This window comes from Colius striatus, chromosome 11 (assembly GCF_028858725.1).
Source record: "Colius striatus isolate bColStr4 chromosome 11, bColStr4.1.hap1, whole genome shotgun sequence".
Lineage (NCBI taxonomy): Eukaryota > Metazoa > Chordata > Aves > Coliiformes > Coliidae > Colius > Colius striatus.
In genome coordinates, this window is record NC_084769.1 from 22433225 (window position 1) to 22459049 (window position 25825).

At 37.8% G+C, this 25825-nt stretch overlaps 1 protein-coding gene across 1 annotated transcript in view; it reads left to right on the forward strand.

The window, feature by feature from the left end:
• The window catches only part of MYO3B (myosin IIIB), a 177825-nt gene that overhangs the window by 34594 nt on the left and 117406 nt on the right, over positions 1-25825 (forward strand). Inside the window, exon 8 of the mRNA XM_062005192.1 lies at positions 14200-14265. Coding sequence (XP_061861176.1) covers positions 14200-14265 — 66 coding nt within the window. The remainder of the gene's footprint in view (positions 1-14199; positions 14266-25825) is intronic.

Here is a 25825-nt window from a genome sequence, read left to right on the forward strand (position 1 = left end):
TCAATTTGATTTTTGCATGATAAAAGATAATCCCTTAACATAGTTTGGTATTGCAGAGAGAATGTGGCGTCTCACACATTTCATGGTACCAGAGACTTTCATGGGATGTAACTGAAAAACAGATGTCGTCTCAGAAATAGAATATTGATGTTCATGTTTGTAAAGGAATTAATTCACTGATTGATGAAGGCAGAAGAAAAAGACAAACTTTTTAGGTACTAGTCACATTCTAGCAAGACTATTATTATTTTTAGGATTGTAATGAATGTGCATTGTTTGTTTTATTTTTGTAATAAGAAGTCATCAAATGTGCTTTGCCCTCTCTAGTAATTTCCAGAAATATGCAATAAGAAGTAATCACATTATTTGCAAACATATTTGGTGAAAAGGAGCCGTTTTGAAAGATACTGATTTGCTTGTTACAGTTATCAATTTGATTAATGTTAAAATTCTATGCAGTATATTTAATCATTACTCATTATTAGTACTATAATAATGTACTACACATATATACACATTTACTATTAATAGTTAGAGTCATATTTCTTTCCTATTACAGGTGTTAATAAGTTAGAACTCGTGAAAAATTTAAAGAAATCTTTATTGGAGTAGACATTGGTTATAAATCTTTATAATTACAGTATTCAGGGAGTTAATAATTATTTCAGTGGGTTTGTTTTATGATAATGAAAGGCCATTTAGGTTATAGTTGTATTGCATCTTCTCTCAAGAGTTCCTCCAGGAGGTGCAAGTTTTCACCATTGTTGTAAGGCTAAGAAAAACTACTAAGAAATACTGCATTCTGTGCAGAGAGGCTACCTTTTACATATGACCAAACTGAAACATAGTCAGATTAAACGACTGTGTTTCACAAAGGTTACAGTAGTGTTGTTTGAAGAAATAGCAGGCAGGGGATGGAGAAGAAGGAAAAAAGAGGAGGAAGAAAATGGTAAATAATATTGAAGGCATAGTGAATTAGACTGTAAGCTGGTTCTGTGGTAGCATTAGTATTTACATGGAGCTAAATGTTGTCTTAGGCGCATAAGAATTCACAACAAAGACCTCCCAAGGTCCTTTCTAGGACCCTCCATTAGTCTATGTTGTGGTAAAAACTTTCATTTTATCCATGCAGGTGTATAAGAGCAAATTCACAGAATCATAGAATGCTTTGGGTTGGAAGGGACCTTCAAGATTATTTAGTTCCAGCTCCCCACTGTGGGCAGAGACACCTTCCACTAGACCAGGTCACTCAAAGCTCCATCTAATCTGGCCTTGAACACTTCCAGGGATGGGGCAGCCACAACACCTCTGGGTAACTCATGCTAGTGCCTCAGTACCCTCTCATTGCAAAGAATTTCTTTCTCACATCTAAATCTACTCTCTTTCAGTTTAAAGCCATTGCCTCATGTCCTGTCACTATATGCCCTTGTAAAAAATCCCTCCCCTGCTTTCTTGTAGGCTCCTTTAAGTACTAGAAGGCTGCTCTAAGGTCTTCATGGAGCCCTCTCTTCTCCAGGCTGAACAATCCCAACTCTCTCAGCCTGTCTTTTTAGGAGAGATGCTCCAGACTTTTGATCACCTTCCTGGCCCTCCTCTGGACTTATCCCAGCACACCTGTAAATAGTAAACAGGATAATTCACTTATCCAGTCTGAATGAGACAATCACTGGCCTAATTTGTCTAAAGGTGTTAGTAACCCTTCAAAAATAGCTTGAAGAGCATTCAAAAGGTATACAACTAGATTAGAAGACTGAAAGAGAAGATGGTAAAACTGATCAAAACCAAGTGAATTTTCCAGGAGAGATGTGATTGTTTCTGAAGAGAACTCATTATAATGATGATATATATCATCATTATTATTATATCAAAAAAGAGTGACAAGACTTCTATAGTATATCCAAAAGAAAGTTAGAAGCAACTTGAGTGTAGTCCTGGTTATCTCTAGCAGTACACAACTGTCATTTTAATCTAATTGGCAAATGAATGATGAGATCCAATGACTGAAAGTTGTATTTACAAAAGAAAAAAAAACCCAAGAAAAATGTCTCTGGGAACAGCAGAAGCAACTGTTCTGTTTCTGCAAAGGGAGCACCTACCTTTTTTCCTGTTCAAACCTTGCTTCAGTAACTTGGGTGGACAGAGGAAGGGAACATTTCTCCTCTTGAGAATGTTGGTATCTGTGCTTTGGCATCCAGCACCACGGTCTCTGACAACATTAGGAACAAATAGTAGTGACAGCTTTCATCTTTCTACCTGGATAACTAAAGTGATTTGACTTTATGCAGTTTAGTTTGGTTAAATTAGTAAAAATGTAACTTCATTCACAGCATAGATTATATCAGATTCCCTCTTATCAGACTGTTCACATATTAGAATAAGTGCTGGGTAAATATGTTCTGAATTACAATAAGATAGCTTTATTGGGCAAGTTGATGGTCCATGATCTGTTGCCAGCATGCAAACGCATCAGACTTGTACAGGCAGCATCTGCTTGAACTGTCTGGGGAAACAAAAAGAACAGAAAACATCTTGCATTGGAACAAAATCAGATATCTTACTTGATGAAAATGTAATTTTCTTCTATGTTCAGTCATTCCATGTGTTATTTAAAATTGAGTGCTTATGTCATGTCAACACACATATAATCCCCTCTTAGTTCCTCATAATTAGTGACTGAGAGGAAATTCAGGAAGGAAGGAAGAATCATGTTCCATATTATGCCCTGTGTTTTTATTGGTGTGATATTTTTCTTCTCAAGTGAAAAGTTATGGCTGGATTTGAGTTTCTTTTTTGTGGGAGTTTTTAATTTTTTTCTGTTTTTTAATTTCATTGTTTCTTGTGTTGAATATTCAGGTCTTTCAGAACCTATTATGACTTTTGGAAGGCGATACAGATAATGCCCACCCAACTCAAACATACAATAAATACTCTTTTTGAGTTTCCCTTTGAGGAAAATGTAACTTCCTTATCTGTTCAGTAGAGCTATGTCAGAACTCTGCACTCCAGAAAAAGCAGGGAAGACATGACTGTGTAGTCTTATTGTTGTTAAGTGCCAGACAATGTCAGTTTTTCCAAGAGGACACAAATACGTTTTTTCCCAGATGTGTTAAGGAAACAGTGCTTGCTTTTTGATACTACCTGACTTCATTTGGAACATAAATAGCTAATGATTTTCAGTGTTTAAATGTAAAACAGTACTATGATTCAGATTCTTGTTCAGTGTCTAATCGTTTCCATAGAAAAAGACAGCTAAAAGACATTTGTGTATCCTCCACACTTACTGCCATTGTATTCTGTACATTGTTTATGCCATGGTTCTGATTGATGGCCACAAAAGATGAAATTCATTCCCAGTGGCAAAAATCTAATAATTTTCAAGGCACTCATATTTCACCTGAAATTTGGCTTTGTTTTACAAACATGCTTTTCTCATAGTTACTTCTTTATTCTATTCCTGCATTCCTCCACCACCTACAACTTTGCAGTTTTTACCTGTTCCTGGATATGCAGATTATTCTATGGTAGTGTGCTTTCTGTGGTAGACACAGTCTGTTTTCAAAATGTACCTTTTTTAAAGGTCTGTGTTTTATTTCAGTTTCCTAGATAATATCCTTGGTTATTTTCTTGTTTCATTTCCCCATGCCAAATGTCAGTGCTGCCTTACCCTCAAAGAATTATTTATGTCAGCTCTTCTATTTCTTCTATACTTTGTTGTTATCCTACATTAAATACTTTACCTCTCCACTAATCTTCTTGCTTTCTCACTTCTGTCCTCTTTGGTATTCTCTAAGTGTTTGGTGAATGATGTTTGTGGGGCTGGGGTTTGTTTGTTTTTGAGAGACTACCCTAATTTTGCTTTTGGGGATTTTTGTTTGCTTGTCTTCATGGTTTTGTCTCTCATTTTTGTTTTCTGCCATTTTTACTTTTTGCTCTTCTGACTTTGTTACTCCTTGGATATTTTTACCAATCTTGGCATTTTCATGTCTTTCCTTTTGCCAAGATGTTGCCTCCTACCCTCAGAACACTCCCTTGTCCTACCTATGTCTGGCATTTACTATGATCCTTTCAGTTATTTCTCTGAGTGTGTTAGCTTATCCAGGAGATACTTCTTTGCAAAGCTTACCCTAGAATATTCAACATGAAGTGTTAGTTAATTCTTACATTAAAAAAAAAATCATGCTTCTTGATTTTCATGTATTCCATGATTCTTTAATATTTCAGCTTTGTAGGTTTGGTTTGGGTTTTTTGGGTTTTTTTTGGCTGTCATTGCATCTCTTACATTATTTGAACCATTAACATTTTAGGCCTTAAATTTGTTTTAATTAATTTCATCCTTTCCTAGATTTCCTAGCTTATGAGAGAAGACATTTTCCACAGTCGGCCCAATTGTTTCAAGAGCCACATGAATTTGAAGTTTGTGTCTATTGTGGTTTTGGCCCAAGTGGGAACAAAGAACCACGAGCAGCTGCTTGTTCACTCCTCACTCTCCCAATGAGACAGAGAACAGAAAAGTACTGAAGGCCTTTGGAAACCCTTAAGGACAGGGAGGGCTCACATGCTGCTTATGATCCTGGGCAAAAGAGACAAGACTACTCAATTTGGGGAAGAAAACAAAAATGTAATCTGGCACCAACCAAAACCATGACAAACAGAAAACATATGAAACTGAAAGCAAAACAGAGTAGGGTGGTGATGAAGAGTAGGAACAACCCCTTAAGATCTCCTTCCCCCCACCTCTCCTCTCTTCCCAGGCTCAGGCATGCAATCCTGGTGTTTTGACCTCCTCTTCCCTTGAGTGGCGCAGGGGGCAGGAAACAGGGAGTGCAGTCAGCCCTGTTCTGATGGCTCCTACCAGGGAGAAGAACTCTTTGCTAATCCTCCTCTGCTTCAGCATGGAGTCCCTGACATGCCTTTGTCCTGAGGGCTGCACCTCCTCTCCTCCTCCTATGGCATGGTGTCCTCCCAGAGATGCTGATGACTATCAGTCCCACCAGTGCCACCGTGGGTCACAGGGGAACAGCCTGTGTTTTTGCCTCAGGCTGCAGGGGACTCTGGTGTGGCGCCCTTCCTTGCTCATTGTCTGTGGGTCCACGTAATCACCTCCATCTTGTCTCACTCATCCACTTCCTGCTACACGCTACAATTTCCACTTCTTAAACAGTGATGGCAGAGGCACCAGATTGATGTGGGTTAGTTTGAATTTTCTGTCATGGATCTTTTTCTATAATGAATAAATCCTTTATGTTTATCACACAGTGTTTATTGCTATTCACCCCAGTTATAATCTGCAGAGAATCCTATGTGATACATTTAAAAAGACCCAAAACAGACCAAAAAAAATCAAATGTTTTAGAATAAAGTTTATTGGATGGAATAGAAAAGGAGACCAATAATTTCTATTCCACCTACAGTCCTCATGCTCAGAAGGCACATTACCTTAAATGATAAGTCCATTTAAAAAAAATGATGCTCTTACATATCTTGTACTTTTTTCTTTATGCTTCAGCATTTATTCAGTCTATTACTTCAGAATTTTTATAATGATCCTCCTAATGGTCCGTTGGAAATATGCCACCATTAACTAATGGATTCCCTCTATAAGTATTAATTTCTGAACCAGACTGGTAGGGCTATCAGAATAATATCAGTTCTTACAATGCTATGAACCAGACTAAACTGAGAAGATTAAGTAAAATTTAAGTCATAAAGTGCAAATAAGGAGTAATCCTTGCTTCCTGATGAAAATGCAGAGTTTAAGTGCTTGCTTTTGTCAACTGTATTTACTGAAATTCATGTTAGTACCAGGCATATCAAGCATATGATAATAAGCTTTTATGTAGTTACTGTTTGGTTCATTTGTGTTTCTGTAGAGCCTCAACTAAGAACAGTTTCCCCTCTTTGAAATGTAAGGATGAGAAGACATCTTCCTTTTTGAAAATAAGAGCTAAATTAGCAGATGAAGCACAAATGGCAAAACCACTTCTGTGGTTCTGTGAAGCACGTCCCCCTTTTCATAGGAGAAAAATAGTGAAAACATTTCACTCTTGATGGAAAAAGAAGGACCCCAAAAAGCATGTCAGTTGGAGAATCACAGGTACCCTGTGTTATCTTACGTGTCTAGGACAATATGAAGCTTGTTGACAGACTGACCGTGATACAATAGGGCCTTTGCTGCTGTGGCAGAGGCAGGTCTCAGCAGGTGCGTAGGACTGTGGGACCCATGGGTTCTGTGTCAGACTGCAGATCGTCTCATGCTTCTCTTGGCAATCTTCCTTCAATTCTTAAAAGAAACTTTTAGCTTTCCAAGAGTGGATCTGTTCCACTGGGCAGTGCCTTCAGGCAAGTGGCCTACTTAGGCCTCCTAAACTTGCTGATGTACAATGGGAGTTTGAACACATATAATTCAGGACTTGCCCTTAGAGCTTTATCTGTGGGATTGTCACTTTCAGGTTTTAACGGATCTCTTACTTTCCCATACAATTCTACAAATGCGCAGTGTAATTGCAGTGTTTTAATATTCCAGCTACAGAAGTGTAGTGTCTAGACACCACCATATGTATTTCAGTCAGGCACAGAAGTATTACTGTTCCATTTTTATTTCTTTGGCAACTGACATTCTCCTGCTTTGCAAATTCACAGAGCAATGGTTTTAATAGAAAAGCAAAATACTACATTGCAGTAAAGATGTGAACTGATCATAAATAAAAATCTCTACTATTACTTCCTCAGTTTCAGTTGCTGTTAATTTGCCAATGCCTCTTTAGCTCTCTGAAACTTTGTGAATAAATGAGACGACAAAGCATAATTATAGTTTAGTGATGCTAAATATTTGTTTTGAAGCTTGACCACTGTAATGCAAAGCTGTATATTTTCACCTCCATCCAAAAACATTTCTGAAGTAAAATACTTGTTTCTGTCTCAGTGAAGCTAGAAACTGAAACTGGAAACTGAAGAGTAAATGCCAGAAATAAATGATGCCTTGTCAAGTCCTGAAAAAGGCTAATGAAACATTGCAGCTGCCAAATCTGACTGAAACCAGTGGCCTGTGAACTGCAGTGTTCAAGGGAAAAAAGTCAAAGATAATCCAGATGTTCCCAAGCAGAACACTACGCGATACTTTTTCATCCATTTTCTCTCTGTCTGTCTGAACTAAAAATTACATAATTGAGATTTGGTTTAATACATTTTCTGAAGGTTATTATTTGACCTTCAAAATAATTTAGTGTGCTTGGCACATCATTTCTGTCCATACTCGTTACTTTAAAGGTGACTTTTAATTTGTCAGATATATACCATGTTGAAAGGCAGGATTGTTCACATGAAGGTTTCTAAGAAAGTTTCTTTTGACCGCTTCATCGTATTCTTCCTGAAGCTCTTCTCTTTTGGCAATGCATAAAGTGAATCTTAAAAATCAAAAGTAGATTTGTGCATAATTCTAGAACTCTCTATCTTTTACTATTTATTTTTACTTGCTATTTTGCTGGCTGATGAAATATTTTAAGATGGAGACTTGTAAATAAAACTTGATTCAAGTGTGTTTTAAATAGGCAGTTGATACTTTGTTCATTTGTAGATTTGTATTTGTTTAAAAGTTAAAAAAGTAGATTGGTACACTCTGCCCTTTCAAGTAATTAGAATCCTATAGTCTCATAGTTATATTTGTCTGTTTAATTTTCAACTCAATATAAATTTATCAAATGCTGTTGGATTCAGTCCAGACTTCTGTAACTATGCATGGCCTATGGAAAATTAAAGAGCATCCGTTCCAGTAAAAATGGAAATGTCAGATAACTCTGTAATTAAAAGATAGTAAAATACTTAAGCAAGAAGAATATTTTTGTTTCAGCTATGAGGTAATAATATCTTGTGTTCTTCTTCTTAACCAATTATTTTCCCTTGGTAGGTTTTGATCTTGGTTTAAAGCAGCATATCCTTGTTAGAATTAAGGCATTTGCATGTTATTTGAATAGATATATGCCTTTAATATATTAGAAAATAAGAAACGGAGGTTGTATTTTAACAGTTTTGAACTAGAAATTTGCACAATGAAACCAGTCCTTTCAGAGGAAAGGGGGGGGGGGAGCGGAACAGGAGAAACTAGAAGTATATCAAGTTACTAGTGAGAAGGTGTCTGGAGATTTAATTTGGCAGGAGCACAGTCCTCCTTCTCCTCAAAACTTTTCCTAGGATTTACTGTACCCTTCATTCTCACAAAATAAGGGTAATTTTACTGGTATCCCCTAATTGTCTAGTCAGAGTACTATGGGCTGGCATTGGTCTATTCTCGTGTCTGCGAAAGGTTCATTTAACTGTGATGAGCTGTAAGAGGCTAAAGATGATGTGAGGAGCTACCACCTTTTCCAGATGTCTGATATGCTCTTGATTTGGTACATGAAGTCTCAACATATGATTTCTGCCTTTTAGAGTGAATAGGCGTGGGAATGACTTGCTTCTAGATCTGCTTAAGAAGACTTAAGGGAGATTGGTGCCCAGTACAGTCAAGACTTGCACAATTCTAGACATTTTGAGAAAAGGATGCTCAATTGCCTTTGGAGCCCCCTATATCAACTCAGTGGGCAGACAGTTGCTTTAGACCTTGAGCTGTTTTGCTCAGCTCCCATGCTTCTGACATTGCTTCCAGTTTTGTTGTAGATTCTGTATTCTTTCTGGTCTTCTGATCTTTTCACATAATGTGGTCATGTGGTTTCCAACCATGGAGGCTTCATGCAGCAGCATTAAGATGGATGACAGCTTTCCACTGACCTAAAAATCAACTTCAAAGGCCTACCTCCATATACACGGAGGATTTTATGCTGATTATCCACTCCTGCAGGCACCTAAACTCTACAATCTCTATCTTAACCTTACAAAACTGAATACAGTACCCTGCTTCCCGCTGAATGGATTTTAGTGAAATATATTACTGGAAGTCAGTCAAATTTGAGTAGTCTTTATTAGGACACAGATAAATGGGAGAGTTTTTAGTATCTGAATTTTTCGTTCAGATCAGTGGAATCTTCTTGATTTCAATAGGCCACAAACAAAGTGCCACAGGGAATCCCCTGAGCTCTGTTGAGAATTGCCTGGTTATTTTTGCAGGATTACCCCGGGTGGAGATGCTCTGGAGTGGCAGGACTTTAAACTTGTATGAGAATTTGTCAGGTATTAGTGAATGTAAATTTCTCGCTTATTTTAATTAAAAAAACATTTGTTTTCCATAACCTTTTATAGGGAAATCTCATTATTATGCACAGTTTACTTTGTGATTTTCTGTGGTTGTTTCACTGAGTTTTTTGAAATATGCATGAATCATTTAATTTTGTGTAAAAACTGTCTGTTTTTAAACCTTGGCAACTGAAGGCAGAACTGTTGCCTCTTCAGTCTGCTACGAAAATCATTCATAACACGCATGTGTGGGGCTGTGATTGCCAGAGCCCGTTCATGGTGACAGGTGTTGGATGTTCATCTGCTAATTTCTCATTAGAAACAATGTGGTAGGCTGATGATGCAATTTGGTCATTAGAGGCTCTGTCTTGATTTTTGTTTGTAAAATGTATGTCGATGTTTACTGAAATAATTTAAAAAATAGTAGATGCCTTTCCATTAAAAAAAATTTGAGAGAAGTATTTCAAGATGAAATATTTGTTTTCCTGTTGATAACAAATGTCTATTACCTGTGATCTGTAATTAGGCTCACAGTTTAACATAAAGGATGAGTGGTGCTCGCTGAGCTGCATCATTGGCCTTATTGTAGTAAAATGACCAAGTCTGTTTTACCAGCTGTGATTTTGGAGGCAGGCTGAATAACAGGGAACACATAAAGCTTGACAGTTTAAGTATTTCCAGCACGTAACTGTGTGTGCATGATTCAGAATGCAGCAGCAGTTCTTGCTTGATAAGCTTGCTCAAATTTTCATGTTCTGAGAAACATTGTGCTCCTGTGTGAGGTGTCTTGTACAGGCCCAGTCCCACAGTCCTCACTGGAGCAAAGCTCACAGTTAAAAAACAGCATCAGTATGACCATGGAAAGCATCGAATACAAGGGTAGAAAAACTCCTCACAGGAGCATTGCATCTGCCTAAGGAAATAGAGCATGTAGTTCTGTGACTAATTATGAATTATAGAAAGAACTAAAGGACAAAAGACCCAAAGTTGAGAAATAAACAGTTGATTACTCATCTTGCATCAAAAGAGGACATTTCAAAAGACAAGCCCAATTATACCTGCTTTTTGCAATAATATTCATATCTACTTTCAGTTTCCATCACTTATAGTAGAAAATAAGACTGTATTGTCCTTCACCTTCTTATATACATGGCAAGGATGACTGAAAGGTTGCATGCTGAGCATTCTAATTTTATATGAAAAGAGTAGAATAAGTTACATCAGCAAGTTAACAAGAGGTAGCTTTTCAGGTTTTTTATGACTATATTCTTAGTACTGCAGATACAGCCAGAGGCTGGTGAAATGCAGTGGTGTTGGCTGGTGCAAGTATACAAAAGCCATGGAACTCCATGTGTTGGATTTAATATGGTCTGGAATCACAGATGGCCCTAGACTGATCTTTGAACTGAAGTTGAGAGTTGGGCAGAGAGAAACCTCATGAGGTTCAACAAGGACAAGTGCATAGTCCTGCATCTGGGAAGGAACAACCCCCTGCAGCAGTACAGGCTGCGGATTGACCTGCTGGAGAGTAGCTCTGCAGAGAGAGACCTGGGAGTCCTGGTTAACAATAGACTATGAGCCAGCAACGTGCCTCCGTGGCCAAGGCAGCCAATGGCATCCTGGAATGAATCAAGAAGAGTGTGGCCAGCAGGTCGAGGGAGGTTCTGCTCCCCCTCTACTCTGCCCTGGTGAGGCCTCATCTGGAGTCCTGTATCCAGTTCTGGGCTCCTCAGCTCAAGAGGGACAGAGAACTTCTGGAGAAAGTCCAGTGCAGGGCCACCAAGATGATCAGGCGACTGGAACATCTTTCATACAAGGAAAGGCTGCAGGAACTGGGGCTGTTTAGTCTAGAAAAGAGGAGACTGAGGGGGGATCTTATTAATATTTACAAATATCTAAAGGGTGGGTGTCAGGAGGTTGGGACATCCCTTTTTTCTATAGAAGCTAGCAACAGGACAAGAGGTAATGGGATGAAGCTGGAACACAAGAAGTTACATTTAAACATAAGAAAAACCTATTTTACTATGAGGGTGACAGAGCAGTGGCACAGGCTGCCCAGAGGGGTTGTGGAGTCTCCTTCCTTGGAGGTCTTCAAGACCCAGCTGGACATGTTCCTATGAGACCTGATCTAAGTGAATCTGCTTCTGCAGGGGGGTTGGACTGCACGATCTCTAAAGGTCCCTTCCAACCCCTACCATTCTATGATTCTATCAAGTGTCATTTATTTGTGGTTTTGCATCTGATAATGTGAGTTGTTTTACATTTTCTCTTTAATGTGATACTATGAATGTCTGACTTTTTGTGCTGCTCTAGAGCTCGAGTTTGAGTCCTTCTGTAGAAATCCACCTCTAGAGGTGCCTTGGAAGTAATGGTGTTTTCTGCTGTCACCTCAAAACAGTTTGTGATGTCTTAGGCAAAGTGAAGGTAGGAAACTGACTCTCTTTTTTCCCCCCTTCTGGAAATAATTTTCTGACATGATGCCAGAAAAGGATGAGCTGATTTTGTACATTGTAGTTGAGTAATGTCTTTCATCAAGAAGAACCAACATACTTTACAGATGCTAATGAATTAAAGTTCTGGTCATGTTTATCAGCCCCATTTTAAAGATGGGATACTTAGAGCATCAATTTAGTGACTTAAGTACAGAGGACCACTAGTTCTAGTTTTTACTGCAAAAGCACTAGGAAAAACCTAGCATCTTCTGTCTACAAATGCAAAACTATCAAGCTCACGAAAACATCTGCAGTGGAACCAATTAATTGTTTGTGTTGATATGGTACATGACATGCTCAGTCACCTCTAAGAGAGCAGTTAATCCACGAAAGCTTAGTAGTTTGGTAGCTTGGTAACTTGTTGGACAAAACATGTTTTGTGTGGTTAAAAACATGACTTTCTCCCTTAATTATTAACCTGCAAATTGCTAAATATATTTTCTGAATGATATCTGTTCTTCTAGTCTGTTTGTCCATGATGAAATCCCACGTTTCCATCATAGCATCTGGAACTAGTGTAAAAATCTGTCTTTTCTCAAAAAGTTGCCTCTGAGTTAATTAATAGACCCTGCAAACCATATGCTTTTTGTAAGAACTGTTGGTATTACCATGGAAAGACTTTAGGAACAGTGGGAACAGAAAAGACAAAACTACATTTTTCATTAACAATATCGGAGCCTTTGAAAAAGCAAATTACTTTGCCGTGAAATTAAAAATTTCACAGCAGATATTCGCTAGATCATGCTGATATCATTCTGAAAAGAAATACATTGTACTTCACAGTACAAAAAAGTTGATCTGATCAGAATCCAAATTGTCAGATAGATTACCAAAGACTAAGGACATATACTAACCCCAGCTGTCTGTCTCTTAAAATTGTTTGCAGAGTACGTGCATGTGGGCTGTGTGGACTGGTAACTGTTTTCATTATAATTTTTAAAGTTTCCCTTTCCATGATACATGGGGAAGTTTCGTAACTATCTCTAAAAATACTTCTCTACCTTTTTTTTTATATTCATAAAAGACCCGATTCTGTAATGTACATGAACATATGAGCTTGGTAAATGGAAGACAACTCTGAAATGTTATTGTCATTGAAAATAACTAATCATATTTATTCCTAATGATGAATTTGATAAGTGATGCACATCTCAAAACATTTAGATTTCTTCACTTCATAAAAAAAATTGTATTCCCTTAGTCTTCTGTAACAGAAGACAGAAGTAGTAACATATTCATCTCAGAAAACATATCAGCTTGCAGTGAAATTAGATGACTGCATTTGTTTTGGATAGATATGGATGAATGAAAATGGTCCATCTCTTTGCAAAGCCACACTGTAATTTTTTTTTAATCTTTTTTTTAGGTTATTGTTAAATGGTACAATTCTTTGAATGAATATGCATTGAAAACTCAAGACTACTAGGCAGATCAGCACTCATTTTTATTGTTTATGCTGTTTGCCTTTTTGTTTTGTGTGATGTTTCCAACTAGTGTCATGCTGTGCATTGTGGCCCCAGTATAAATGAGGTGATTCATGATACAATCCAGAGTATTAGTCAGTGTTCCTGTTGTAGAATAAGTCTTACTGTGATTTTTTTTTTCCTGCCAGTTCAGTAATATGTGACCCTTTGCACTGAGCCCTCAAACGCAGCAAAAGATAAATTATTAAAGTTTCATAAAACAAAAAATTTAACCTTAAAAAGTTAAATAGACTTCAGTACACATAAAATTTTAAGTTGGGGAAGAAACCTCTGGAAGATAATATGATATGATATGTAATTGGTGAACACTTCCTGCTATAGATTGGTCCACTTAAATTTGAGCTACTTCTGGTCTTCTTAGTGTGACCTGTAGGCCTTGCTTTGCATGTTTATGTAATTTAAGTGTAATAGTAACAATTGGAAAGGGAAGTAATTATATGCCAGCTAACATGGAGCGCATCAGTGTAAAAGTTTATTCTTACAGAAGGTCATCTTATGTAGTATCTTATAGTAACATAAGAGTACTGTCTGCTAATGTCATTTTAATATCTGTTTTTAATAGTTTTAGAGTTTACAGTGTCATCCATACCGAATAAAGATTGATACCTGAACTGAACATCCTACAGATAGTTGCCAGTTTGGTAGCTCTCATGATAAAGATATCCATATTTTAAAAAGTTTTGGTCAAAGTCGGTGGTCTGAGATAAAGAGCTAAAGTGGCATGGTGGCTAGGTTAATATTCCAGTTTCAGTAGATCCCTTCTGAGTCACCCTGAATTGAAAGGGAAATGCTGGGAAGCACACTGTGAGCTATACTGACTACCAACTTCAAAGGTATTGACATAAAAGGAAAAGGACATGAAAAGAAAACTGTCAGTGAATAAGCATCAGGAAGAAAAATCCAAAAGGCATCTAAAGGGAACACATAGACATTTTGAGCATTACTTTCTTGATCATCATGGTCTCCTCAGTGGAACCGGGATCATCTTTGTGGACTAGCTGTGACGTCATTCCAGTAAACATTAACATTTTAACCTCCAACACTTTGTACTTTTTCAGAAATCCTCCTCCCACTTTGCTACATCCTGAAAAATGGTGCAGAGGATTCAACCACTTCATTTCACAGTGAGTTTTATTTTCTTCTAAATGTTTTTTTTTTCAGTAAGGCCTATGTGTGTTAACCTGATACCTTTTTCAGTCAGTTGTGTATTAGTGTCTTCCCATTTTAGAAGTTAAAAATAGAAAGACTAATATACATTTTATTAATAATTCATGAAAAATATTTACTATACTGATCTTCCATCAGGCAGGAAGGTGAGGTACTCTCTAATGGTTGGTTGGCCTGGAGAGGAAGGCTGTTACTATCATTACTGCAATGTAACTCAGAATCTCTTCCAGTGCAGACAGTAGAAGCACATTTCTATAGAGCAAATGGACATGGGTTCTGTTTCTCTATAATGCATGTCCTTGTTTACACAGCAGTGTACATTGTGATCTATTGCAGAATCAGTATTTAATTATGAAAGGCACTAGTTGGTGGATGAATTCCATTCCATTCTAGAGAAACATTGTTTTTACAGTATTTATGGACAGTAGCTTAAATTCTGAGGGACTCTAGCACTGGTAGATCGTATTCCATTTCTGCTGTAGAGAAACAGTGCACTTGGTAAATAAGATTTCATTCCTTTCTCAGAAACATTGTGTACTGACCTTCAGTATAGTTATATAGGTGTCTCTTGGTATCTTCCATTTTAGAAGTGCCTGCTGAGCTTGAGAACAGTACAAAAAACTACGTTTAACATTTCATAGAATAGAATGATAGAATGGTAGGGGTTGGAAGGGACCTTTAGAGATCATCTAGTCCAACCCCCGTGCAGAAGCAGAGTCACCTAGATCAGGTCACATAGGAACACGTCCAGGCGGGTCTTGAAGACCTCCAAGGAAGGAGACTCTACACCCTCCCTGGGCAGGCTGTGCCAGGGCTCCCTCACCCTCACAGTAAATTAGTTTTTTCTTATGTTTAAATGGAACTTTTTGTGTTCCAGCTTCATCCCATTACCCCTTGTCCTGTTACTATCTACTATAGAAAAGAGGGATGTCCCAACCTCCTGACACCCACCATTTAGATATTTAGAAATGTTAATAAGATCCCCCCTCAATCTCCTCTTCTCCAGACTAAACAGCCCCAGTTCCCACAGCTTTTCCTCATATGAAAGATGTTCCAGTCCCCTGATCATCTTGGTGGCCCTGCACTGGACTTTCTCCAGAAGTTCTCTGTCCCTCTTGAGCTGAGGAGCCCAGAACTGGACACAGTACTCCAGATGAGGCCTCACCAGGGCAGAGTAGCCTCTTAACATTTGTTCAGCCTTTTAGTTCAGCATGCACACTGTTCATAAGAGAAGTCAGACACCAGTATTGTATGGCTGTACATGTTTTAAATCTTGTCTTTGGGGTATTGATAGCTTAAAACTTAATTGCATTCATTTTCAATTAATTTTAGTTACTTTCTCTCACCAGCAACATCTGCAGGTTCTTAGATCTTGCTTTTCTTTTTTGCAGTAGTATGCACAATGAAGGAAGGATATATGCTTCTATGCATTCTCTTTAACATGGAGAAATACAACAATTGTAATAAATATACTGGGTTTATAGCTACCTTTAAGAGAATACTGAACTGGAATTCGCTGTGACGTTGCTTTGTTCTCAGGCATCTGTTAGTAAAGCTGTTACGATGAAGAGGTTAATAGATGTTTTTATGGAGGCTGGGATTTACATTAGTGGATTTTCTAGAAAAAATAGACAAAAAAATAGTGAAACATTGGATCATGCAAAGGCAAACCTTTTAGCCATTACTGATAATTGGCTCATTTATATGTGTTAGTTATGCATTCGTTGATGCTCACCTTGTGACGGCTTAGTTAAGATAAATTCAAAGCAGTGATTGTATAAATTCCATACTGCTTTTTATCCATATGTTAGGACCTTGCCTGATGTTTCTGTCACCCTTGTAGATGAGAGGTTAGCTTTCCAATAATTTCATTATCTACCGCCTTCCTGATGGCTAACATAATTTGCATAACAAGCTTATCTGGTTCAAGTGGCAGGCCAGACCTGTGTACTGACAAAAACTGAGTATGCAGCTTTGGCTAAGCATACTTTTGACTTCAGTTCTTGTTTACACAATAATTTTATTTATGCCAAGATCACCAGACCTGGTTGTTGTAGCTTTTCTCACCCCACATTCTCATCCCTTGAAATGCCACTGTCTCAAAAGACAGTTTTGTTTTAAGTATTCTCTCCTGTATTATATACGATTTATAACATGCCCAAGCAGGATGTTGGAATGTACTTCTGTAGGTAACTCTTTAAACTGTTAAATCATACATTTTTCAGAAATTAAGTCTGTTATTTTTAACTATGAATCTACTGCCACAGGAGGTATAGTTTTGCTGCTACATTTTAAAGTCAGATGCATTGTTTAGGAATTTTTTAGGAGAATTATTTAGGAAATGTGAATGGAGGGAGATTCAGGATAGTTCATAGCTTGGTGAATTTATGTGTCTATTCACAGCATTGTTGACCTTGACTTGAGGTAAAGACTGTAATGTGTTGTCCTCACAGAGATTTTTACAATGAGATAGATAATCTGAGTTAGATATTTTGTTTTAAAAAATATAGACAAAACAATTTCAGCCAAGTCACCTCTGGCAGCAGCCTAATTTTGTGTTTGGTAGAGATGCATACAGCACATATACTTCTGAAAGCTCAGTAAAATTCTTTGTGTGCCTATTTGTCTGTAGTGCTGTGATTGTCTATGAAGAACTCTGCCGTTCCACTCACAATGTGTGAGAGCATTAATTGTCTGTTTATTTTATCTATGTATTGACAGGGTTTACAATTCCTATCAGACCATGTAAGTGATCACATCGGTTTTTGGAGGACTGGCTCCTAAAAAATAATATACTTTTACCTATACCTATTTCTCTGTCAAATTAAAATATCAGTTTTGAAGAGTTCAGTCTATTCATTGTTCTGAATGTTTATGATGCTTTTTTTTTTTATAACTAAAGCATAGATGTCATTACTCTCTATAGATAATTTCTGTCTACCACCATTTTAGATGTAGGTTGCTTCAGAATTTGTTCATATAATCATACAGGCTATATGCTAAAATGAATTTTAAAAAACTCACCCTGTGCACTAGAATTATCTGTCATGCAGCAAGTAATCTTCTTGGCAGTTTAAACCTTGACTGATCTCTAGGGTAGATAGAAGAGTTAATATGTTCTTGGAGCAGAAGGATACAATAACCTTTATTTATATTACATCACAAAATGGTAATTTTAATTAAAATGAGCAATGGTATCTCCAGGGACAGACATTCTTCTTTTAAATTTATTTAACCAATGATTAGCTATTGTGGTTCTTTGAATTAATTAGTAATTCTTGAGCTGGAGGGAATTAAAGAATTAAGAAATTCAGGAAATACTGAAGTAAAAATGTGAAGTTACAGGTTTTATAGTCACATTTATCATCAGATTTTAACTTTTATTTTAACAATGACATTGCAAATACAAGACACATATCATTCTTAGTCTTGATAAATGGGGTTTTCTGTACTCATTTTAAATGCAGCCTCACAAGCTGAATTTCGTATTAATGTATCTGCATTTAGAGTTACACAGTTCATAGATCATCCAGGTTGTATAGGTTTAAAGTGCTTCATTTAGATTTAACTTCTCTGAATGCAGATGAATTTTTTTTCCCCAATCTAAGCAATTGTTTAGTGACATTCTGTTCATATTACATATAGAATATTTTACTGTTTCTGTTACTGAGAACATGATGTGTGTTTGACAGAACTCATTAATGTCACAGTGTCTAAGAAGACAGAGAGAATTGCAAATGTCAGAAAGATACAGGCTGCTATGTGTTAAATTACCACCAAATCTGTAAGTTTTTGCATTTTATTCATTGATGCAGACTCCCAGAATCTGTCTACAAGTGAACTTGAAATACTAAATTGCAGTACCTGACAAAAGGTCTTCACCACTTCTGAGTATTGCATGAGAATTTTTGTGCAGATGAATGGATATATACAATAGATAGAATTATCTTCAGCTTTCTAATAAGCAGTTGTAGTAAAAACCTGCAATTTTAAATAGGAGTGGGAGACTCTCATGCAATTTTGAAGTCCTGACCCCGTGAAGAATTGTGCCAGATTTTACAGACGTCATAGTATCAAAGTCTTTCAAGATCAGAAGGAAGATGGCAGGAGAGAAGTGAAGTACGTCTGTGCCAATCTTGTAGTAGTTTTTCATAGTGGATTTGTTCTTTCCAGTTAAATTATTGTAGTTCTCAAAGAAAGGATATGTTTTGGTGATCTGGGTTTGTTTGGAATGCATTTTTGGTGATATGGAAGGCTGGTGTATAGAAATAGGAAAGTCGTAAAAATTGGAGTTGCAAAAAAATAGAAAATAATGATCCACCATTTCTGCCTGATAATAGTACCTCTGAATGGGACTGATGAAGCAAGAGTAGAATGGTAATACCTTATTCCTCTCAGTAAATTTTTAAGTCATCTGAACTTGCAGGTAGAGAGAAGAGTTCAATTCTTTCTTTTATAACTGAAGAAACAGAGACAAAGGGCGTCCTGCTCAAAGTCACTCAAAGTCTGCTGTCCTCTTGTACAGGTCAGGTCTGGCACACAGTGATGGGAGGAATATTGTTACAGCCTGTGGCCTCCTGACTAGTAGAACAAAGCCAATCTTATCTGCCCAGGTGTTTGTGAATCAGTTCAAATGAAGACATCATAATGTGGCTACATTTGGGGTTTCACTGCAGAGGACACCAGTCAGTCAGCTTAATGGTGTAGAAGTGAGAAACTTTTCCCAGCTGCTCTGTAATTATGGCATAGTGGACCTGCAACTGTATTTTTAGTGGCTTCCCTTATTTACCAGAAGATAGAAAAGAATACACTAAATGCCAAAGTTTCTGTCCTTAGCTGCTTTTCCTTAGCTATGATATAAAATGTAAAAGAAATAAACTGCTAGAACTGGACTATGCGTTCTTCATCTTCATCTCTGTGCTCCAACTGCTTAAACCAGCTACATGGTGTAGTCATCAAAGAGCGATGGATGCCTAAGGGAGAATGTTTTTACAAATGAAAATGATACAGTTTCGAATAAAATACTTCAGTTGTAAAAGGTTCTGAAGGATCATTTTTGTTCCTGGATCTTCAAGAACATGCCAAAGAAATAGAGCAGACCCGTTCCTGATAAAAGGCTAGAAATGTCCCACCACCAGTTTTGTCATACAATAAATAAATGTATAGGGTGGGTTTGAGATGCTCCCTAGAATTTTTTAACTTAATTTCTGTTGTCTTTGGTAAAATTCTAAGGGTTTCATCATGAGCAAAGTCTGACCTTTTCTGAGAGCTGCAGGAGATACCACTCCATACGCTTTCCATTGCTTGTTCTCTAAACCATATATATGAGGCAGAGAAACCTGGTTTAATTTTTGAAACTTTAGAAGAGATAAAGCTATTCACTACACCTAATTTTACAATTTCAGTGAGAGAGAACCTTTGTTAGGATCCAGATGTGTGCTCTAAATTACATTATATGGGACTTGATGTTAAAAATTAAACTGAAAGAATATTTATTAAGAAAACAGGTGCTAGTGACATTTCAGTGTTAGACTGTTTCTTTCATTGTTGGGAAGATCGGTAATTTACAGCATTTGCCACCGAAAGGCAGATCAATAAAGATATAAATGTGTTCTGACCATCAGAATTTATATTATGTACATGATGATTGAGTACTTTGGTATAAATTCAGTCTTTCATCCTGATATCTGATAGTAGCAGAAGGAACGTTAAAATCTTTGTTATTTATCATGAGATGCTAGTTCAAGACAGGAGACCTATTTAACCTATATACATACCCTTCTTGCTCAGTATTAGCTTTTTCCAAAGGGGCTGCTATATATAGTTCAGAAGATAAGGTTATTTGTATCCTCTGTGTCCTGTTGAATTAGGACTGAAACAGAAAAGCTGTTGGCAAAGCTGTCACAGCTTTTTAGTTCATTTTTGCAAATGAGTGACCTGCAGCAGTGGGGGATGGGCAGGCCTGAGAATGGGAAGCAGGGAGGCTTCAGGGAAACAGGCACATCCCTGCATCATTTTTACAAATATAATTCATTAAATATCTTTTCCACTTATTTTCTGCATGTGACTGACTAGTGTCAGCCACAGCTACGTGTGGCACAGAGGTAGGAGGACCAGCGTGACAAATAGAAACAGAACATTTTAACCAGTTAAAAACAATCTCAGAGATGATTATGTTTCCTTCCTTGACTAGAAAGTTTCTGATCTAATGTACCTGGCCTAGATGATCCTGCTTGTGTGTGTCTGTTCTTCTATTCCTCTAAGCAGTGGAGCAACTCAGTTGAGGCCCCGCTCTTGATTTCATTAATCTTCAACCTTGAAACAATGTTGTGATGGAAGTAGCCAGAAAAGCATGGGTAGGGGGAAAAAAAAATCTAAAAACCTAGAAACCTCCTTCTCCCTGCTTAGGGAAAGGATTAAGAGAATATCACATTACTCTTTCTCATCTCCCTGAGAAGTATCCATATTAGATCCCCAGCTGAGCCATCTCTACCTTTGGAAGTAACTTGTTAACTGTTTTTTCTGGATCTGGGAGAAGATGATCTCAGCATCTCAGGTTGACCTGAAATCCTGTTCAAGACCCTGGAAAGCTCTTCTATCTTAATAGGAGGGTACTGGAAAGATTCCTCGCTGCTAGGCAGCAGTTACTTGTGCAAGGAGTGAGGTATTTGGAGGGCAGGGAAGAGTGGCATAGAGCTGTTCAAGGAAAAGATCATGGGGAGAGCACCCTGATATGTCAGGCAGTGACAGAGATATAGGGACCGGAGGACTGACAATGAGGACCTTACCATTTGTTAAACAGATCAGAGACTTTATATATGTCTCCCCCAGAATCTGTGGTGTAGATTTCCCAGCTCTAAGACAGAATCTGCTATAAAGTAATAATTTCTTCAAAATAATAACCTGTGCATCTTCTATGCATGTAGATGATAAAAACTGACTAGATGTCTGGTTGGATATCTGGTTTATGAGACAAAATAAATTCTAGCAATCCTTTGCCAGCAGATGAGAAGTTATCAGAAAATGTGGCATTCACAAAATGTAATAGTTGAAGAAACAAACCTGGAGATATATCATAATGTAACTAAGCTATAAGGATTGGAGCTGTTTGATTTCTTTATTTTTAAAGAAAGTACTTGTGGCCAGGTAGATGATAATAGATCTGATGAAAGAGAATTTCTGAAAGAAATAACTGCCGCTGCTCTGCATAGGCTTGGCTGTAAAATTAGGTTAGTAATTGTCTTCTATTTCTGAACACACAGGAGACTTAGACCACCACTGCAGTTCTTATGAAATCAATTTATTTCTATTTATTCATTACTATATATTAGCTCATGAATGCTGATAAATGTCTCTCCTTTTCCATCATCTGATTTGCAACTTGCATAATGGCAGTTTACATTGTTGAGATGTAGCAATTCCAACAATGTTATCACCCAAGTGCAAGCAGCCAGTGAATTTTGAGAGGCTGTCTCAGACAGGCCTGTGTGTACGCAAGTCGACTCTTATCCCCTGCTAATAAATGCTTCATCTTTGCTTGCAATTGTGGCAGAATGGAAATGGTGCTTAGGAGCCTGGCTGTGAGATTGCAGCAAATGGCTGCAACCTATGTTTAATGTAGTGACACTAATGAATTCTGAGAATTATTTTTCGGCTAAGAAAGCATGATGGAAGATACTAGAATTTCAGATAAGGTAATGGATTGACTTTCATCAAGGCAAACATGTACAATGTTTGTTTCCTTTTCAATCTCTACTTGATTAGCTTTCCCATTATTTCAGATCAAAAAATAGCAGACCAAATATGATCATAATTTCTTCATACCTTATATGAAACTCATCTTGTAGTAGATTTGGTAGACAGTTTGCTCAATGCAACGCACTCTCACCACTCTTTCTTTTTAAATAATTTCCATGGGCCAAACACATAGGCTTAATTTGCAGGTGCAGCACATTTGTTGGTTTTATATGATTGCAGCATGGTTGATGTTTGACAGTGCCTAAGCAAACTGTCTTAAGACTGTGGTGGTTTTAGCCTTGGCTAGGTGCCAAATGCCCACCAAATCGATCTATTGCTCCCCCTCCTAAACTGGACAGGGGAGAGAGAAATCTAGTGAGAGGTTTGTGAGTCAAGATAAGGACAGGGAGATCACTCAGCAATTACCATCATAGGCAAAACAAACTCAACTTGGGGAGAAATGGTTTGCTTTATTAATGAACCATCAGAATAGAACAGGGAGATGAGAAATAAAACTGAGTCTTAAAACACCACCCCCCACCCTTCCCTCCTCCAGGACTCTCCTTCTTTCCCGACAGCAGTGCAGGGAATGGGGGTTATGGTCAGTTCATTACAGATGGACTTTGCTGCTGCTGCTTCTTGGGGAGGCCTCATCACACTTTCCACTGCCACTGTGTGGGGTCCCTCCCATGGAGACAGTTCCCTCATGAACTTCTCCAATTTGAGTCCTTCCCATGGGCTACAGTTCTTCACAAACTGCTCCAGGGTGGGCTCTTCCCGTGGGGGCAGCTCCTCACACCCTGCCCCAATGTGGGTCATTCACAGGGGGAACCAACTGCTCCAGACTGAGTCCCTCACAGGATCACAAATCCTGACAGCAAACCTGCTCTCTGCCCACGGGCCCCCAGGTCCTGCCAGGAACTTGCTTCAACATAGGCTTCCCACAGAGTCACAACCTCCTTCAGGCATCCACCCACTCCAGCGTGGGGTCCTCTACAGGCTGTGGGTGGATCTCTGCTCCCCCATGTTCTTCCATGGCTACAGGGGCACAGCTGCATCACCTTGGTCCTCACCACAGGTCATAGGGGAGTCTTTCTTCCAGGGCCTAAGCACCCTCCTCCCCCTCATTCTCCATTGACCTTGATATCTGTGGATATGTTTTCACATTCTCACTCCCTGTTGCTGCTGCCATTTAGCAACTGGTCAACAACTTCTTCCCCTTCTCAAATAGGTTATTAACAGAGGTGTTACCTCAGTTACTAATTGACCAGGCCTGGATCAGCTGCAGGGTCCATGTTAGAATTGACTGACATTAGCCCTATCAGCTATAGAGGAAGCTTCTGGCAGCTCTTTGTTTAAAGAAGCCACCCCTGTAGCCCACCCCGCTACCAAAACCTGGCCCAGATAAAACCACTACATAGATGAATGCTCAGCTGAGCACCTGAAGATATTTTCTTTCTCTCCTTTTTTTCAGAAGCAAAACCTTGAGTGATAGGACTTCTTAAAGTTGTTTTTAATTTGCACAATGCACACGCTGGTTTCTGTTGGCAGCATTGAACAAGAATATTTTCTGATAAGTGACATTATGAAAACTGTTTTGCTGCTGTACTTTTCCTCTTTTAAATTTTAATATTGCTGTCTTTTTGTGTATTACTTGTTAATTTCTGTTTTTTCTGGCTTTTATATGGAATATATCTCCTGTCTGAACATAATGGCAACTTTGGACTCAGGCACCCATTAACTTCTTATGCGTTATAGTTCTATTTCAGAGTGCAGGTCAGTAGAAAATGCTGTGGAAATAAATGCTCATCTTCATGCAGGCTTTAGCATCCTAAGACCTAATAGTCTACATTATTTTTTTTTTCTGAAGGGCAGTATAGTGACAATACTGTTTTCAGTGCAAGAGACGATACCTCACTGAATGCCTGCAGTGATACTATCAGTCTCATGCATCATTTTTCACCAGCATATAGGCAACAACCCAAAAATTGTTATTTTACAGGTAACATTAACTAAGATCAGCAGCAGTAGACATTCAGTGTGGCACTGAAAGCAGCACAATTAAAATAGTGTGTAGGAGCAGAGCATGAAAGTATATCTCAGAATATTAATAGGTCGTGTCTAGGACAAAGGACTATGCACCAAGAGAAGAAACACACAGACTATCTTTTCAATGTCACATGACAGCTCTACATCTTGTGCTCCATCGCAGCAGGCTTGGTGATACACCAAATTGACACTGAATATCTGAGTACACACTGAGCCCACAGTACCTACTATGACTAAGCTTCAAAATGACTACTGGTACTTGAAACATAATTAGGAGTAATTTCTCTAAGTCAACATTTCTGCTGTTTCAAAGCAAAAGGAGAGTGTATATGCCGTATACACTTAAATTCCCTGTGTCTTACCTGGTCTTTCTGCTGCTGTGTTCCTAACGTGCTAGGAACTTGCCATTTAACCTGATGAATTAAACCAGATATACATTCTCCTGTCAGTCTGTTCTCTGAACTGCAGTAAAGTACTGACACAAGAAGTTACAGACCTGAATTGGAGCAGCTGTCCCTCACCCTTGCACAGCTGTTAGTTACTAGCTTTCTCCTTTATCATGGCATCTCACTAACCATCTAGAAGGGTTCTGTTGTTCTGATATGGGCACAAACTTGGCACAAGAGAATTTCTGTATTAACAATATAGCAAAGATGATATTAACAGTAATTAACAATAAATTAATAATTTATAACGCTATAAATTTGTGATTATTGTTAGAATGGTGAAAAGTGTGTGAGTGCATGAGCTTTCCAGACTGAAATCTACGCTTCAAATACTTGCCATCTGATTTTTTTCATCAATTTCTGATTTTGTATACTGCATAGATTTTGTTGGTTTGATTTTTTTTTTTTAACTCTGCCTTCCTGACTCATGTTATCTTTCTTTTCAAATGCTTTTTTCCTTTTTCTCAGGAGACATATAAATTTAACCAGAATTGGCATGGGCCATATTGTCTGTGTGGGTGTATTCACATTTAAAAAACATGGATCACAAAAGGAAAAGTTCAAACCTGTTGAAGGCAAATGATAGATCTCTTCATGGCAGGGAAGGACTGGTATTTATAGCCTTGTACTCAAAGGGATGTAGATAGAGCAGATTCTGTTACTTTAGTCTTTCTATGTGCAGTCTACAGTTCTGCCCTATAGCAAAATTCACCAAAATAGTTGGCAGCACATTTTACAGAAAGTCTTTTCTGGACTAGATGTATCAAGAAGAGGTTGAGAAAATGCTTTTCAGGAACATAAAGAACTAAAATTATGTTTAAAGATATTTCAGGATCCTTTTAAGACCATACTAGTCTTCGGTAAAGTATTTGAGGTGAGGATAAGCTTTAATCATTCGCTAATGTGTTTGATAGTATTTGAAATCAATGTGTATGATATTTTTCTTGATGGTTTAAATTTAGCAAATTGTTATTGATACTGCTAGAATATAAATTATTCTGAAAGGGTTTTGTTGAACCTTTGGTTAAAAAGACAGTCTTTCTTTGTGATATTTGGCCCTGCTAAGGAACTACTTTAGAGGTATCATTTAATATCAGCAAATATGAAATGTAACTGTGAAGTATGTGATACGAATGCATCTCATCACATAAACTGTTGGGCTACATTTTGCTGAAGTTATAGGTACTAGAAGGGAGATTGACACTGAACTGCACCATTTCTTTTTCACATTCTCAAGCAATGTCAATATTATTATTTGAACAGGATGAACATATTACTTAAATGT